Below are 19,228 nucleotides of genomic sequence, written 5' to 3'. Positions count from 1 at the left end.
CAGAGTGTTTCAGAACAAGCAGTCAGGATGAGAACTTTCGGGTAAACTACAAAGCATGTTCGCTGTGTATTGTAGATACAATCTACAGATACAGATATTGTATCTGTAGATATTTGCAGCACACTGCTCATATTATAGCACAGGAACAAGCACAGCTTAAGAAAAAAATCCTGTTCCTGTACACAATACTGAATACTGGGTTTGCATTGCTAGGACATCACCAGTATAATTGAATCTCTTTGCATGCAATTTGTCCTTCTGCAGTTTTCAGTAACTTAAACCTTTTGAAAGCTTGCTCATAATGACTTACAGAAGTTCTTTGTTTTCACTTCTAATAACTTGCAGTATCTCCTCTTTCGTAGCTTTTCTGATGTTCTGAATGAAGGACAAAAAGCTTTTAGCTGCTTCAGCTTTGGAGAGTTTTTCAGGATACATTTGTTCTCTGATGCTCTTCCAGTGTTCAGAAAGCTGCAAAATAATTCACATTATATCAAGTTTCTTAGATTGTGGTTTCAGTTCTCAAAATCAGAATTACTAAATGCAGATATGTGGGCCAGCTATTGCTCAAATTAGCTGAAATTCAATAGCTTGCTCATCCTTTAGCTAAGTATTATTTATGATACCTCAGCACAAATATTTTTGAAACCTTTCTATAGCTTTCACTCTTCACACACTTTAGTATTTTCCTGATAACATACATTGCCTTAAATGCAACCTACTTTGGAACAAAACCTGATTATTTATACTGCAACTACAATAAGGTGAATTATCTTCTCTTGAAAATTTACTGTGCTTTCTGGTGAATACAGTGTTTGCCTTCCATTTCCATTTTCTCCTACAGAATGTTTTTTAGATTGGGAGATGCACAATTCCCAATTCACAAAGTAATCATATTTTCTTAGAAGATGGTAATTTTTAAGTGGTTACTATGGAACAGGAATAAATGTCCCGCAAGTACTTCCCATTTTTCATTCATAAACCTGCATAAGATGGGGAGAGATTTGTGGTTATTATACGAAATGATAGGTAAGATGGCATTAGAACAGGTATTGGCCTCATCATATGTTGCTGCTATATTTATTCCATGCACCACATTTTTGACCTGAATGAGCCAATATGGTACCAAAGCACCTATATGTTCTTCCAGACACAGTCCCATAAGAAACCAGTGCAGGTATTTTGACCTTTCCTCTCTCACTTGCCTTTGCCGCTGTTATCTCAAATTATCAAGAACATTCCTTGGTGAAAACTCAGCTGTTCTTTGCAGCATTTTTTACTGCAGTTTTCCCAAGTGGGAAATAACACTAACAGCCATTTGACCTTTATGAAAATACTTCCTCTCTTCAAGGGTTTTGTATTAGGCAATGGCACTTGAACCTGCCCACAAATAGAAGTATCATTCAGCAGTACAGAGTGCAACTTCCATCAACTGTAACAAACAATAATTAGGCAACAATGATTGAGACATAGGATATTTCCTGAGGATTAATGACCAGCTGGGAGGAGCTCCTGTTCTGAGGCACAGATGGGCCTGTTAACCTCAACTGGTGATTAATACTTAGCACCAAGGTCAGTGTGGCTATTATAAGCTGAAATTGGATAAACATGGAGGGGGGGGGCACTTTCTATTCCCCATGTTGAAGTTGCACCATAGCCCAGCAAAAAATCTGTAACCTCACTGATCCTATATTTCCTCCTGTGCAGAGCCCAGCTGTGTGGGCTCCTCTGAGTCAGCTTAGCCCGTACCCTAGAGACACCAAGGTGGGAGATGTGAGTTGAAGCCATCTCAAGCAAAAGAGAGTGAAGGTCAAGTCTTCCTCTTTGGGAGGGGTGCTGTAGCCATTCATCGGCCACAAGGAGCAGCAGCCATCTCCTGCAGTAACCATGATTTTAAAAAACAGCATTCACAACTGACTTTTGCAAGGAGCCTCATTCTGCTGATGTGAATGTCAGGCAGTGTGGATTGAATACCCCAAAGATTCAGGGACAGATGCATGCACTTCCACATGGGAACTCAGCTGAGCTCGGACAAAAATCTCTGTCAGGAACAGAGGGGTCAGACCAGAGGTTTTGTGGATACTCCAGGAAAATTCAAGACAAAACAAGAGATCCTAAACTAAGCAGGACTTGGTTTTGAATGTCAGTACCTGACAGCTGCTTTACAAACCTACAAAGGCTGGCTGCACAAGACAGAACAAACCCACCTTATTTTGGGGCAAGCATCCGTTCTCGCAGGAACCAGGAGCACAAAAAAATGTAACAATCATGAGCTCGTGTGAAAAGAGCACACTTTATGATGTCTGAACACAGAAATCTGGGCCTAAATTTAAATGTAAATGTTGGCCGTAACATCACATAAGCTAATGCTGCCGTCTGTGAAGTGGGAACAGTAATGGTTATTTTACCAAATTCAGAAAGATAGACATAAGACCTGTTATGATTTTAAAAGGGTTTTGAAAACATAAAACTCTTAGCATACCATGTCAGCATGGCATTAATGTATACCATGATATATAAGTACCAAATGTTATGTTGCTGCTTTGGATACAGTGTTCTGTTTATAGATGCCATCTTTTCATAGCAGCTACTGTAAAATACAGTGAGAAAGCAGGACTTCATTCTCATCATGCCATTAGGTTTATAATGGTATAGCTCAGTCCCCAGGCAGTGCTCTGGAATTATACCCTATGTTTGTTATCTTGGTCTGGAAATTATAACTATTATGACAAACTTGGTTCCAAGTGACAAATTGGTCAGCACAATCCTCGATGGACAGAGTCAGGGAAAAAGCACCTGTCCCTGCTCTTTTAAGATCCCTTGATGTTCCCTGCTCAGAACTGTTCCAGCACGCATGCAGCGTCATTTCTATTTCATTTCCCCCAACACATGTTTTTTATCTTCTCTGCAGCTCAACAAGCATCAGACAACATAAATTATCAGGGTGCAATGCTACTTCCTAATAACTAGCACAAGTTCCAGTATGGTAAGGTATTTGTGCTCATAAGGAGTATCTCCAGAGGGTTAAAATTATGTGTGCTAAACAGAAGCCTTATCTTGCTTATCAAAAACTGATAGAGAATAATAATCTTTAAATTGATGTTCCCATCCACTGCTAAATTCATTCCACAATATCATTAAAACTGTTTGCTAACAATCACTGTGGCAATTTATATTAATTTATGATGCATAGCATCAGTAAAACAAAAGATGATGCATTTATGGTACCAAGCCATTGGTAGTCTTTAGATGTCTTAAATATAGAACCCAAGTTCTTGTTTGTTTGTTTTTTCTCCAGGGGAAAAATGAGAACAGTATTGGACTTGCCAAGAGTACTAAAGCCCTATTTTATATTTATAAAACAGCTATAAAGTCTTTTAAATAAATTACTTTCTTCACGGTTGGGCAGTAAGAAGAGACTAGATATATTACCAATAAATAATTAGCCTGCCTAAGGAATGTCTAACTAGCTTTAATTTCTAGGAGCAGTTCAGCTCCTCCATGACAGAATTGTTCCTAAACACTGGCCAACTATGTTAAAAGTAATTTATCACTACATTTCCCAGAGGAAATTAGCTCCTGCTAACTCAAAGTCAGAGAAGATGAGATAAAGCAAAAGGGTGGCGTATTTTCTAGTGGTCTTGAGAAATACTGCACTTAATCTTTGAAAGAGAACAAAAAGGTTGGTACTTTTAGAGGCTGACCTTAAAACACCCTTGTGTGGTGGAGCACTATTGCATCACTTCTGTGCTCCCCACTCCTGGGTATATTTTATATTGCTTTGTTAGACCTCTGCTAGTGGGCTGTTTGGACAGAAAGTTCTTTCACACTTGTTCTGCTCAGCCAACCAATTTGACGTCCAACAAGCTTGTGTTTACTTACTGAAGGACACTTTTTGCATTTGGATTTGACTGGCTCTGCTACCAGTGACACAGCAACGTAACTGGAGTCCAAGGTCTTGATAACACCTGCCACTTGCTTCCCAGCGATCAGTCCAGGCCCAGCTTCTACTGACTTCAGTTCCAGTCTCTGCCTGTGTATCCATACAGTGAAGACACCATTAGAACTTAACCGTTAGAGCAGAAATGCAGAATCATGGCAAGAGGAAACAAAAAATCCCTCCACAGGCCAAAAACATACAACACAGATTTAATAAAGTTTTATCTTAAATGGTTAGAACGTGGCAAGTCCATGGCTTTTTTAAGGTAGCAGAAGTATCTGATACCAGCAGAATTACTGTGAGAGGTATATGGCATAAATTACCTAACAACAGACTTTACAAGTATGGATTTATAGCACCTGATAAACAACCATATGCATTCTGAAATGTTTCATGTATTTGTTCATAAGAAGATCTGGAAAGTGAGAGTCTGAATGTACATTTTTTAATATCATAATACTAAGAAGATACCTGAATCATTTATCTTGCATGAGTATCTCCAAACTTCCAGAGTGTTGGAGTGTGGAGCCTAACACAGATTTAGGTTTCACTGTTGTTTCCTTTTTTATGCAGATTGATTTTGTTTTCTATACTTCTGAACTTTCACATGCTAGAAATAGGGAACCATTGGAAGTATTTCTTAAGAAATGAGAGGATGTAGAAACAGAACACATGCAGAAGTACTGTCTTGCCTAAAATGTTTTGGCCAATTCCAGCTGTTTTCATTTAATTTCTTACAAATGCCATTATTTCTTATTGCAGTATGGTATAGCCCTCAATCAAAGTTGAACCTGGTACCATATGGATACAAAAGAGGCCTAAATCCTTACCTGGAGAGTTTACAGGTTTAGATCTTGATGCTATAAGACCTGCATATATAACCTGACTAGAACCACAACATCCTACTACTATCAGTGCCAGTCAAATTGCCCAACTTACTTTGACACTATTTTGGCACCTGTTTTTCGTCGAGAATTCAGAGCCAAAGCATAATTTTCTTCTGCTTTAATGGATTTAAAGAAACTGTCTTCCAGCACATAAATTGTGGCAGATGTGGCTTTTGTACTGACATCTAAAATCTGAAAATAATGAGAAAATAAACCAGGAAAAGGGCTGATCAGTAAACAACAGAATAGGAAAACAGCTCACAGTTCCAAATCCGGGCAAAACTTGAAATTCAATACAGCCTAATGAGGAAGGTGCATGTGGGTTGACAACATCTCAAGTTAAGCCTATATACCAGGTTGTCAAGAAGCTGCTCACTTCTAGAAGAAGCTGCTCACTTCTGCACTACGTGTTTCAAATTCAGTATGTGCTGGGAGGGGACAGGGGGAAAGAGAGGAGGGGAGAAAGTAATGGAGCAGGCTGCAAATAAGAACATCTTAAATGAGATAAAAAGCTTTTCCAAGGGAATGTCTTGTAAATAAGATTGTCATGTTCACACGGGGGAAGCAAAGCCAGCCACCTTGCTTGATCTGTTTGTAAACAAAGTGAAGTCTTTGTGGCAAATGTGAAAATCAGGAATTCAGTCATAGTGTTAAGGCAGTTTATTAAGAGAGGACATGCTACCTTTGTACTTCTCTGAGCCGAGGAAGGTCAGTTTCTGATGCAGAGAATCTCAGTGCCTTCAGCACCTGTCCAGCTGGCATTCAGTAGTAACTGGTTAGAAAGGAGTTTACTAGTAGCGGAGGACCATTAAGGCCATAGAAGGGCTTCAGTTACCTGTATTGCACATCTACATTACACCTGTGAATTAGGGAAGCCTCTGATCTTCCAGACAAACCTGAGAGGGCTCCATTCAGGAGTCAGCATCTTGCCTGGCATTTATTGTGTAGACTAAATACTGTGACTTAGCAACTGGGAGAAAGATTACTCTTTTCACTATGACTGTGACTGTACCTAGTGTTTTCCCCCAAAGGAAATGAAGCCTCATATCAATTAAAACTTGACTACAGTCAGCACAAAAGTGCCGTAAATCTTCATAGAAACTAAAATATGTTATAGATGAGAGCAAAGAAATTATGTGAATTTGCATGCTGTACTTAATGTCAGCTGAGCCAAGGTGTTTTACACAAAACCATTTGAATCCATTCAAGAGAGGAGAATCCATCCCCTGTTCTCCCCATTGGTACTACCTATGAAATTTGTTCTAGTAATACTACTAGATGCACATGTAGAATTTGAACTAGAACTTTTGAGAAAATGAGTAATAGCTACTAAAATATATTTTAAATAGGCAGAACGGATTTTATTTTGTTAAAGAAATCATACCCGGTTGTGGCTGGTAAATCCTTGTTTTTCTATTTCACAGGAGGCAAGGTCTTTTATTTTAGTCACTTGATCTTGCCTCACATGGTAAGTAGTATTGCACTTCCCAGATATGTCCACCTTGGAGAAAAAAGAGTCAGATTACAATAATTTCTTGAATTTACCTTTTGGACCTTCTAAAGATGAACAATTTTCTCCACTGTTGGAATCCTGCACCAGAGATGCTGCACTGTTTGAGTTTATCAGTTACAGTGACCTAGTTTAAGTTGGTTTATTACCAAATTCTGCTAAACTGACAAAAGAATTGAAAATGGATTTTCACCGATTCTTTACGTTAAGTGCAGCAATGTGACTTGTGTCACCAAATATTCAGAAGACTGTCTTTACATCCCCAACCTCAAATCCAGTCAAAGAGCTGATTTCTGTCACATGCCTTCTGAAGTTACCAGGAACCACAGGTCTGTCTTTCAGAGCAGATTGGGCTCTGCCTTTTTCTTTGATGATGGTTATCTTGCCACATTTAGCACCATACCTCATGGGCAGGACCAGAGTGCAGCTGCAGCTGGAAAAGGCTTGCCAGACCTCTCTTAATATTTTGAGTAAAAGCAGGTTCATTTTCATATGAGTAGAAGTTTTTGACCTGTAGGAATAAAATCCAAGTATATTACAAATTTGGTTAAATGAGAAAGTAATAGTGAGGATCCTTTCTAGAAAAACTCCCTTTAGTTTTTTTTTTTCTGATTGGGAAGCTGAATTTGGACCCATTGCCCTTATTTAAACAAATTCCAGGGGCTGCAAGGCCTGGCAATAACAGTACAAACATATTTAGGGCTTCAGCTGTACCTAAGTACAGTTTCCTCATGTTAATTAGAGATAATTGAGAAGGTAAATGGGAAACTTCACATAATTGCACAAGTGACTCATTTTTCTACATGCTCTTCAGATAATCCTTCCTCACAGGGGCATAATATCTATTGCACTTTAGTCACAGATTACAAAAACCCAGAATGAATCACAGGTAAATTACAGTTAGAATGGCTTAAATGACGTGTCAAATGCATCACAACCTTTGCACTTCCATGGGTCACCTGTTGTGCTTGAGCCTTTCCTATGGTAAGAAGACTTTGCACCTCCACTTTGCATTCAAGGTGCTTTAAAAGTGCTCTGTTTTTTTCAAGAACTGTAAGTACAATCAGTGTGTTATCTCAGGGTAATCCTGGAAAGTGAAATCACCATGCCAGGGATGAAAGTATCATACCACAGAGAAATCATAAAAGGAATGCACAGATACTTTTACCAGAGAAAAAGCACAAGTTTTTAATACTGTATCTCAATCTTAGTCTAGTGTGAATTGCTTAGTGTATTAGGAACAGATGTATTTTGACTGTGGTGTTCTGATGCCTCTGTTCTCATTTAGGGATGAGTACTGTTGGGAGCCAGTGCTGTCCTGTTTCTTTTTATGTTGTGTAAAATTGATGACAAGGTTGAGTCTGAAAGTTACTGAGCAGGCCTGATAGCAGCTGCAATTCAGTAGGCTGAGCTGGTGGCCAGGGTATGTGCTCAGTGCCTATTTACAGCAGGAGGTAAAGACGCTGTGGGATAGGATGTCACAGCCCTCACTCTGCTCTGCAGAAGAGAAGAGGGAGTGTGACCTTCAACCTTCCTCCTTTTCTCAGTGCTCCTCTACCCACGTCCCACCTGCTGAGAATTGCTTGGGCTGCAGAGGAGAAAACACGGCTGTTGGCCTAACAACAAGCAATGAGAGGGGGAAGGAGCATAGAGAGGAGGCAGGAGCAGCCATGGCTCAAGCCTTGCCACCACCTGGCCAGAGCAGTAGGCTAAGTGCAAGGGGACAAGTCAGCAGCTCCACAGGGAAAAAAAGGGGGAAATGTATTTACTTCTGAGTGAAACTGGGACTGTGTGAGCTGCAACTGAACATGGGGATGGTGCTTCAGTGATTTGTCAGGGAAGGCTGCAAAACCCAGACACCCACTGAAACACACCTCCTCAGTGTCCCTTCTCTTCTGAATTTTGAAGACAGTTTCCCAGTGGAGGAGCAACATGAAAAGCCATCATTCTTTTAGCATCAAGCTCATTAACTCAGGACTGTTGAAACTGCAGCTGACACTGAAGTAAGTAATCAAGCCAGAGAGGTGGGAAAAGCTAGCATTCTAAAATATTTGATAAGGGTTTAAAGTGATTAACACTGTTCCTCACAGACTCAGTATAACCTCCCTCATCACAAACTGTATCTCCTTTTCTGCCTTCAGAGCTTGGATAAAATCCTGGCCTCACTGGAGTCAACAGCACGTGTCTTACATAGCAACTATGCATGTATCTATATGTGTACCCCCATATTTGTGGCTGTTTACTTCCATAATGTATGGTGTTCTCAGTGCACAAGAGGCTTGGGCTGGAAGGGCCCCTTGTACAGGTGAATTACAGTCTATTCTAAACTATAGTGTTTCATTTGCTATGAGAATGGTGAGATACTGGAACAGGTTGCCCAGAGAAGTTTGTCAATGCCCCATCCTTGGAAGTGTTCAAGGCCAGGCTGGAAGGGGCTTTGAGCAACCTGGTCTAGTGGGAGGTGTCCCTGCCCCTAGCAGGTTGGAACTAGATGAGCTTTAAGGTCCCTTCCAACCCCAAACATTCTACATAGAATGATAAGACACTACGGCATATTAAGAACACTGAAAGGATAGTGAATTCTCCAAGCCTGTAAGAAAAGATTTGTCTCAGATTTCCTTAGGGATTGAATTTTAAAAGACAGGGTCTTACTTTTCCACGGACAAGCTCAAGAACCATAGGCCTCTGTAAAGCTTGCAGATATTCTTTCCCAATGATCTTCTCCGTGTTTTTTCCTTTGAAGATGTTTTTAGCAGCTGGACGTTCATTCACATTTTCAACTTGAACATCTTTTATCTAGCAAAGTAAAAGCAGAGAAAATATGTGTAGAGAGCAGCCTAGCATTGGCCTGGGGTAAGCTAAATCACTTAATACATCTTTTTTGGTTTTCATTTCTGGTTCTGATCATTAACCTTGCATTATTACTATGTATATGTTTTCAAAAGAAACCAGCACTTACCACTGGGGAAATTAGTGGCAGAAAAATTCACCATAAAACTAAGTACCAAACCCAGTTTGTATTTAGCAAATGTCATGATTTTCAGCTAGAACTGAGAATTTCAGATAACCTATTGTCCCTCGGTAGGTGCTTGCACATCAGTTGTTTGAAACTGTAGAAGCTGTATGAAGCCACTTCAAAATACAGGAGATATTCTGAAGTTCTGGCTTATGATGTTAGGTATTTTCTTGTGAGTCTTATTCTATATGAATCAGCTTATTGAAGAAACTGGTTGTAGGTGATAAGAAGAATAAAATGTTTAGCTCATCTTCTGAAAATGAGTTCTTCAAGATTAGATTTGCAGTTAGATAAATGGGCATGATTTAAGTTGTCTAATGGCATTCATTACCGTAACTTTGACCAACTGGTCATCATCATTCTCTGGGTTTCTCCATAAGAGATTGACATCCACACCAGAAGAAAGACAGTATCCTGCACTTTTCTGCAGTGATGCTTTCACACGATCAACATACACTTCAGTTGAGTAAGAAAATTTATATAGCTTGTCATTATTTAAGCTTGGTCCAGTAGTGTGCCCTGTTCAGGAAGCAAAAACAGTGTTTCAGAATTGACTGACTCACATAATCTGTTATTTTCTCTAAGAAACAGCTTTAGAAAAATGAAAAAATTAGTTGCCAACAAAAAATTTATGGGACTGAACCTGCTACCCTTAACCACAGAGGCTTGTCCCACTGGAGCAGCAGGGGGATTTTCATGATTAAGTTTACACTAATCCCATATATTTAAGATAAGAACGAACAGAAAATCCTTTGTTCTATCTCTACACTTATATAAATAAAAGAAAATTCTTTACTTCAGATATACTAGAGTTAGAAATTGATCCAAAATTATCTGCAGCTCCAAATACTGTAACTAATCATGCAATTTGTGTGCTTAGCAATTTGAAATGCACTAATGTAATCTGTTGGAGCCAACAGAAATTGCTCTCTGCATCTATTTCACATTTATTGGCAATCTTTCCATTGAGTTTTACTTGGGGGAGATAGGAATGTAATGAAGATATTGGGAAAATATTTTTAGATTAAGTAATTAAGCCCTTGTTCTTTAAACTAAAGAATTGTCCCTTTAGCTGTGCTTCTGCTGCTAACTGATGTATTTAAGGGATATAAAAGCCAAATTCTAGCATAAATGCAATTTGCATACACAATTTATGGTGCCATTTCCATCTGCATTAACAACTCAGACTGTTCCTTAGGGATTCAGTTGCACTCTTGTTACTGTAAATGAAATCTGTAGTATACAAATTACTTATATTTTTCCTTCATCAAACTGCTTACTACCACACTATTTCCTATCTTCTCTTTCTTTTGCCTCATGCACAGCCACGTGGGGAATGTGTGGCACCAGTGTCACAACTCTACCCAGCCTCAGGCACAGGAATTAAGACCGTGCCCCTAAAATCTTTGTTTAAGGAAAATCAATTTCTTCTTGAATACCCTTCAAATATTTTGTCATGAAGAGTATACATAACATCCCTTTTCACTCCTTTCAAGGGCTTCCCTCCGCTGGTGTGGATGGCTACAAAGGTCTCTTCCAGATATGAAAAACTGGCGAAGTGAGTAGAGGGAAGGAAAAAGAGGAGAGGCTGGCTGAACACAAAGTGCTCTTACATCCACAAAGCAAATACACATACGGTGACCTTAGGTGCTATCTGTAAGCAGCACGGCACTAGCCTCTCAGTCCCAAATGCTGAACCACTGAATCCATTGGGAATTTCTTCACGGAGTTCAGAAAGTACAGAGCAGAAATGATAACAGAGTTAATCTAAGAAAAGCAAAGTGCTGTCCTCAAGGAGATGCATCTCAGTCTTATGACAAGTGCAGGGAAAAAATATAATCTATCGAAATATCTCAAGACAAATTCTTAAGCATGCTGTAATGTAATCAGTGTGTTTAAAGTCCCTTGCAGAGAATCAGCAGCCTATCTTGATTTATGCCGTGTCCCTTAGTGTTTTATTTGACTCTGCTAAATAAATTACAAATCACTGTATTGGTAAAAAAGAAAATCAAAGCCTTATTTCACTCTCAGATTTTAAATCCCAATTAGGTAGGTATAGTGCATAGTATAGTTCCATCATGGCTGGATGGATATATTCTGCAGTCTTCCAAGGGTCCAAAACCCCCTTTCTTAAGGTTTCGTTTGCTTTCTTCCCCTGTTCATAGCAGTAGATGAAGGTCAGCTTTATAGAACCTTTCCCTGATGAAAATGGTCACCCCACCATGTTTGGTCTGTAAATTGCGTAAATTGGCAAAGCTACATCAAACTAAACTGACATATGCTTCACGCCTGCTGGAGATGTGGCACAGCAAATTTGGTAACCCAGGGAGAGCAGCCTGTTTGCATGAGGTACAGCTCATTTTTTTTTTCAGGGAGGCTGAAGCATTAATGTTGGCATGACAGGGCTTTTCTGGGTTTGCATGTCTTGTGCATCTGCTTCAAAACAAAGTGACCAAGAGGTATAAAACTCTTCCCTCAGTTTACTGTGAATTTCCTAACCCCTTTCCCAGTTCCTCTCACTCCTATCAGTTTTGAAGCTACATTGCCCTTGAGAGCAGAGTGTGCTCAGTGCTTGCCCAGAGGTGGCTGCGCCTTTCTGGAACATCATCCGTGGTTCCTTGCTGTACCTTGGAGCTGGTTGCCCCCTGGCTCAAAATGTCCTTCATTTGCAGCAGAAATGGCAGTGCTGATGATTTAATATCAGCTGAGGTTTTATGAATGCCACCCACTAGGTGCTTTCTAAACACAGAGGGTGATACAGTCCCATCTAAAGACAAGAGGTGGAGGGCAAGCATGTCCAAGAAAAATTATCCAGGTGCTCACAGACATGTGTCTTAGTAGTTAAGGTGGATGTTTGTGGTTTTGCTCCCTTTCTTTTTTTCAGTTAAAAGCATCTTTCACCCACCCACTTCCCACATCTCAACCTATAGATCTTTTTCCCGTTTTCAAGTGTTCCTTCCCTCTTCCTCCCTTTTAGCATTTGCTGGTCCCCATGTAGAAAAGAGCTTCTCACTCCTGAAGGAAATAGGTGAGCAAATGACACAGCAGCTTCTTGCAAATGTCATGGAAGAGATAAATAATCACAAAGTATTTCTGGGAGCTAAAAGAAGATTAAGTTCTGAAAGCTTTCACCATTTCATTTGTGGAAAATACTGCAGGAGCCAGGACAGAAGACGCTTTTGTTTGCAAGACTGGTCTCATTGATGGAAAAGGGTAAGCCAGCAGTGGATCATGATAAGAGAAGCAGCAGAGGTAAAGCAGTTCCCAAGGGGTTAGCACTTACCCCAGTGCAAATGGGGAAGCCAAGAGAGACAATTGGATAATGTGGTCAGTTTGAGAGGCAAGGGGGATATTGGTGGCTGAGGGACAGAGACACAGTGTCACTTCCCAGAACCAGTATTCAAAACAGCATAACTAAATTTTCATACCATCTTTCATGAAGGAAACACCTGTACTATTTAAAAAGTTATATTCCTACACCTTTGATAGAAACTTTTCTTTAAAAACCTGCATTTAGAAGCTCTTTCCTTTGTATTCAGCACAGCACTGGAATCCATGCCGCCTGTACAGCAATTACCATTTCAGCTGATAGCAAATGTCCCACTGACTGAGAAGGAAGGAGAGATGGACATAAGACTTGCAATTGGCCATGCTCTCTTGGGGTCAGAAGTGCCTGCTTTCAAGGTGGAGTGCATAACACATAGTTTGACTAGTAATGTTAAGTGTCTGTCATTAAGGGTAACATGCCAAGTCTATAATTAAATCATGATACTGTATAATACAGAAGGTTACACTGCATGAGTAGAGACAGCTGTCAAGCCCTGTGCCTTTTATTAATATATATGGCATGCACAGCATGTGTGTCTCTAACTACTTGCTAGCTCTACCTTCATAAATTATATTTGCCACTGTTTCTGATACTGGATAGCTTTAAAAGCAAACCCCATCCGTTTCTTTGAACATACTTTTCAAGTGGAACTGAAGTAAAAAAATTTCATGTGAGCTGATCTAGCTGACTTGCAAAGAATATTCCTTCCATATTTCCAAAACGCAGCATGGCCTGGTGGAAAGGTAAAACACTCATCCTAATCCCAGCTCTGTCACTGAAGCACCAGGGCCTTGGGCCAGTAAATTAGCTCAATCTCTCTGCACAAGAGTGAGAGAAGACCTGGCAGAGCTGAAGGGAGGACTCATTAATTAATGAGAAAATCCTTGCTGGGTATCCTGGTGATGTGAAGTGACAAGGAAATATTACTTCATACCAAGAAGGAGCTTTGCTTAACTGATGTTAAGGAGAAGCTGGGACAAGCAGGTACCAGAAATATGGCACATCAGTATCTAGCCATAATCATTACTTGGCATTACACTCATGGGTAGAGGAACTACCTGCAAACTTCTCTGCTTTACACCTCCTGTCGTAAGCTAGTATGGACGTAGGGAGGAAAGTTACTGCTGTGTGATTACACTGACACAGTGTCCTGGATGCCCTGCAGGGAGCAGAGGGAGGCACCCATGAGAGCAGCTCTACAGCCTTTTTAATAGTTGAACCCAGGATGGCATGCCCCCTCCTTGCTCCTCATCATAATATGGACATACTCGTTAAACCAAAAACTAGGTGTTGGGTCATGTTTTAAGGTTTTTGCTCCTCTAAATTTAATGTCAGGTTGTACACAAAGGACCACTACTAAAGACATATTTCCTTGTTTCATACACTGCCACTGCTGAAGTGGGCAGTCTCCAGATTTCATACCCTTGACCTTTGTCAGCACACCTGAGTAAACCCCTGCTCCCAGAGCTTGTGCAGACATCCAGGTTTTCATGACTTATTGCAGAGCAAGCTTCCCATGAAATTAACGGGATGCTTGTTACTGACTTTAGAGGTAGCCGATTCAACTGCTCAGAAGCTGAAACCTGGAGAGCCCTGAGCACTTCCTGGCTCTGCTCCACCAAAGCCCTTCTGTGTGTTTAACTTTTGAGTGTGTGAATAGTCTCTTTCTAGTTGGTGCCCCCACAGCATGTCCTGACTAAGCAAGGTCAAGATCCTCAGTCTCCTGGCTCACACTGCTGGCCCTGTGCACCTGAAAACACTCCTCTATCTCCCCCGCTGACATGAATGCCACAAGTGCCTAAACCTTTGTAATTACTAAATGCGTTTGTATTACTCAAGGATGGATAAGTAAAGATGATAATTTTTGATGCAAAACAGACCTGCATACACATAGTGGTTATGCCTCAGCTGAGCCAAAAGCTGAATCAAGCCCGGTACAGACCTACCTTTAACAGAGGCTGAGTAGGTGGAAATGATGCAAAGGAACAGCACAGTAAGAAGAATCATGCTGGACTCCAGTGAGCTTCTGACTGCAGCATGGAAGTGTGAGAGCCTCCAAGAAGTGCGCTGCTGAGAGTGGAGGGGTGCCTTCCAAGAGAGACTCGGGGCTGGCCACACTGTTTATCTAGATGTAGTAAAGGTCAGATTCCAAATTCCACACTCAGGTACTAAGTTCATCAAAGGACTTCCAGTTAATTATTAAGAAGTAAGGTAACTGGTGGTTTCTATCCCATTTATCAATTGCCTCAGTTTTCGTTTTTGAATGCTAAGCCCACCAGCCACATTTGTGCATGGGGGGAGCGCACCTCCAGTCCTGGCAGGACCAGGAGATCCTGTCATTCCTCCTCTGTTTGAACAAAAGGGCCATCAGATCTGTTGCTACCAGAGGCCAGATCCTCACCACTGTCTCCCTTGTCTTGTATTAACTCTATGAGCAACCCCAGAAGCAGATGATTTTTAAAGGTCTTCCTGGAAGCAAAAGTACATAGGATTTATCAGTGCTATCCCTAAAAGCAATTCTACTTTTTATAGAGACTAAAATGCATGTCAGTTCCTGTTGTATTGTATCCTACCAAATAGATTCTCTTTCTTCCAGCAGCCCCAGCACCCATCTTACACCATTGTAGTGGCAGAGGTTAGAGACTGAAAAGGTGAGATAAACCAGTCATTCTGTCCCACCTCAGTGAAGAGAACCTGCTTGCCTAGGTCTGGGAGCAGGGCAAACCAAGCCCTCCTATTCACCCCTATTTTTCCCTTTTCTCACACTCACTTTACCGCCTCCCCTGATAAGCTCCCAGCTGACTAACCCATGTGCTTCCCCATTTCCTCTGAGATTAAATACCTGGCCATGTCACACTAAGCCTCAGGGCCACAGGGCTTGCTAAGGACCTCCTTGTCCCTTAGGTGACGGTGAGGCAGCAGGTCACCTCCCTATGTTCCTTGGCACACCCTGGGTGTCACAGCCTGCATCCCCTTCCGCAGCATACAAAGCCTCCCTTGCTCTGTGAAGAGGGAGGATCTGGTCCTGCTTGTAGAGGAGGCACACCTGTGAGCCATCACCATGCTCCTCCATTCCACTTCCAGAGATTGTTTTAACAAGACTGTGAGCTACAAACACCCCAACTGAATCAGTGCCACCCTCGTCTGTATTTAGCTGCTTCCAACACTCCATTACTGCCACCAGCTCCTCTGTATTAGTAAGGGATTATAAAATGAGAACAGCCTTCACCTTGAGTGGTACAAGTGCCTCCTTTGTTGCCCTGGGGTAAAAGAAAAGCTGAGCACTGTGGATGCCAGTCATTGTCCAGCAGTGGGAAACAGCAGGTCCATGCCAGTGCGTCTTGCTCACACTCATCTCCACACCTTGTGGAAGTCCCCATGGGAGCTCTTCACATGTGGTGTGTGAGTATGCATGCACATGGGAGGGAGGAGATTAGTAGGAAACCATGGGGACTGCTACTGCTTCTCCCCAGTTCGTGGTTATTTATCCTGCTTCCCCAGCATAGGCTGTGACATGCTCCTGAATTCAAGGGACTGGGGCAGAGAACTCCAGCTGAACCTTTTGCTGCATTTGGTAAACAAGAAACTTGCCAGGCTGTTTGCAAAACCAACTCGAGCTAGAGGGAAACTGGAGGTATAGATGCTGCTTTGGAAATGAAATGTTCACACTTCACTTGTGAGGAGGAGTTGGCGTTAGTCTGAAATCTGGAGAGAAGCAATTATCCTCTTCCTATGCTCTTGGGACACAGTAAATTTATTTCTTCCTTGCAATAATGCTGTTAATAAAAGGGACTCTCTTAGACACTAGAATATCAGAGGCCATATCCTGTGCTGAGGTAAATCAGCATATCTTTTTGGACACCACTATAGTAGTGCCAATTACAGAACTAAGGATGTAACCATCATGTAGAGAAATAGTGTACATACATTTCCATGTGCATATACATAAATACACCTATACACATACCCATAATGCATACTAAGTATATTCCTCGAACGTCTTACAAACAGGAGGCTTGGGCCTCATCTCAGTTATGGCTAGATTAAATCAGCAGTGACTTCCCTGAAGTCAAATTACACCAATGAAAGAAGTGTTGTGCCCACCAAAGTCCATTACACACAGAGGTTGCAGAATGAGCCCCTAATGCACACTTCAAGCCATGCTGGCATAGGTACTGGGGTCAAAGTATTACTGTTGCTGCACAGTTTCCAGAGTTCAAACTATAAGTCTCATATCTTTATATAACCTAATAAAACTGATGAGAGTTCCTCACATCTTCTGAGTTCAACAAAATGTTTTTGTCTTCTCTTCACAAGCAACATTGTGAAGATCTCAGTTTTCAACTCAAACTTTCAGCTATGTGCACCAAAGTACCCCAGTCCATCTTCACCCTTCACCTGGAGCCTGTGTGCCCCAGCTCCTGCTGTTTTGGTGAGTAAGGCACCACCTGTCCCTGCCACTGGCAGAAGACACCCAGCCAAGCCACTGGCTAAAGGTGAAGTGTTATACTGACTAAGGTATGTGTCACCTGCATCCTAAGCTTCGCATGAGTGCTGCAGTCAGACCTGCCCCACAGAGAGTAATATCAGTATCTACGCCTGGGCCTCCATGGAGAATCTTTTTTCTTTTCTCCATACTCTGCCTCTCGACCTTCAGTGCTGTTTCTACAAAATGCTTCAATATGCAGTTTTAGACTATGGGGTATTTTGTTCCGTTGCTAGAGGAAGCTCTCCCTTTGATCGAGCATCTTGAAAAGTCATGTCATGGCTTTTCAAAATAATGAAATTCAGTCAGATAGCTCTTTATAGGTATTTGCAACTGCTCAGGGCATCATTTTGCTTTGTCACCAGTTGGCACTTGGCAGACTTCAGCAGAAGTTGCATTACCCCATGTCAGCGTCTGAGGACATTGGGGCCTGGATTAGCTTTGGAAAGTGCAATATGACAAAACCAGATTTATAAATCAAAATGTGTAGACACTTTTTTCATTCTAAGAAAAAGCACATCTGAATATTGAGAATATTTGTTAGATGCCTTTTGGATTTTTTCTAAAAAAGCAAGCAAGCAAGCAAATGGGCTTCTGCTGGTAACTGATCTGCAGCATTTTAATGACCAAAAGAAAACGAAGGATTCTGCATAAGGACAGTGGTGCTTTTGGACTTGTGTGATGCTAGATATTAATAGTAACATGAGTGAGGTTTTAAATAGACACTAGCAAAAGCAAATACAAATCTAGCTATTTTTAAAGTAATGCAGGGAATAGGAATCACAAAGTAAATCAAATACTAGAGCAAATACTAAATACCAACAGCAGTTAAAGATCAGTGTCTTACTATAGAGACACCATAGTTTTGTGACTATAACGCAGCCATAGTAAACCTGAAACCAGCACTAAAACTGAAAGGCTGTGTATATCTGGAACCAATGAAACTTGAGATAAACACTGATGCAGATGAAAAGGGTATTATGGTAGCACATACTCGTATGTTTGCTAACTTCATGTGCCTCACTAACCAGGCGCAAACAGATATCTACATATTTAGTCTGCCCAAAATACATTTTTCTCATATAATATAATCCCAGTCTCCAGAGCTCCTGTACCAGGGCAGCATTCTTTCATGAAGTCATCTGAAGGCAAAAGAACATCTCCCTTTGCTGAGTACTGACACCAGAGTTTAAAAAGTGAATTGGCAGTGGCCTTTAAAAATATGAAGCATGAACGCACATACCCCTTTTTAGGAGCCAGAGGGAACATGGCATTGCTGGGGGACCTTTGGAGCTAAAAATCTGCTCTCAGGAATGCCACCACTTAAAAATACTTCACTGGCCCCTGTGTGAACTCGGTAGTGTCATCAAAACCATCAGATAAAAATAAGGTTTTCTTTTCGCTCCTCTTAATCCCGTGGAGCCACCACAGCCAGAAGCAAGGGAGAAGCACAGCGTTCCTCATGACTCTCACTCATCAGGGGCACGAGGAAGGCTGTGGGGCCTGGCACAGGGTGTTTCAAAGCAGTCAGCTCTCCTGTGTACCTACCTGCCTGCAAGGACAGGCCCTGAAAGCCCCTAGGGCCTGACCACTTATGTCCACTGTCACTCACACCGCTGTCATGGCAGGGCAGCGTGGCAGGGCTGGCAGCAGCTGCCTCTGACAGCCAGCCTGTTACAAGCAGCAATCCCTGGCAGCGTTCAAGGCCAGGTTGAACGGGACTTTGAGCAACCTGGTCTAGTGGAAAGTGTCCCTGCCCGTGGCAGGCGTGTTAGAACTGGGTGATCTTAAGGTCTCTTCCAACTCAAACTACTTTACATGATTCTATGAGGTAAAAATGAGAAGCCCACACAACACATGGCTAATCTGCATTTGTTATGGTTGTACCTTTTTAATTTTATTTGGCTGGAAGCTGTCCCACGTGAAAACAGAACTGGCTCAGCAAACAGCTGTCAGCGCAAACCCAAGGCGCCGAGCAGGACCGGGGCAAGAGCAACTCACTAGCCGCCTGCCTGCCTGCCTGCCTGCCTGCCTGCCTGCCTGCCTGCCTGCCTGCCTGCCCGC

At 41.6% G+C, this 19,228-nt stretch overlaps 1 protein-coding gene across 1 annotated transcript in view; it reads right to left on the bottom strand.

Moving 5' to 3' along the window:
- Nucleotides 1–14,805, bottom strand: part of MTTP (microsomal triglyceride transfer protein) — a 28,330-nt gene extending 13,525 nt beyond the window's left edge. Inside the window, exons 1-8 of the mRNA XM_062637654.1 lie at nucleotides 14,625–14,805; nucleotides 9,682–9,869; nucleotides 8,987–9,130; nucleotides 6,738–6,845; nucleotides 6,209–6,325; nucleotides 4,877–5,016; nucleotides 3,880–4,030; nucleotides 311–468 (exon numbers count right to left, since the gene is read on the bottom strand). Coding sequence (XP_062493638.1) covers nucleotides 311–468; nucleotides 3,880–4,030; nucleotides 4,877–5,016; nucleotides 6,209–6,325; nucleotides 6,738–6,845; nucleotides 8,987–9,130; nucleotides 9,682–9,869; nucleotides 14,625–14,685 — 1,067 coding nt within the window. The 5' untranslated portion in view covers nucleotides 14,686–14,805. The remainder of the gene's footprint in view (nucleotides 1–310; nucleotides 469–3,879; nucleotides 4,031–4,876; nucleotides 5,017–6,208; nucleotides 6,326–6,737; nucleotides 6,846–8,986; nucleotides 9,131–9,681; nucleotides 9,870–14,624) is intronic.
- Nucleotides 14,806–19,228: the final 4,423 nt, after the last annotated feature.

The sequence above is a fragment of the Pezoporus occidentalis genome, unplaced genomic scaffold (assembly GCF_034315485.1).
Source record: "Pezoporus occidentalis ecotype Australia unplaced genomic scaffold, CSIRO_AGI_Poc_V1 ctg53, whole genome shotgun sequence".
NCBI classification, from domain to species: domain Eukaryota; kingdom Metazoa; phylum Chordata; class Aves; order Psittaciformes; family Psittacidae; genus Pezoporus; species Pezoporus occidentalis.
The sequence above is the reverse complement of the archived record's forward strand: the minus strand, read 5'-3'. Positions and strand labels throughout refer to the sequence as shown.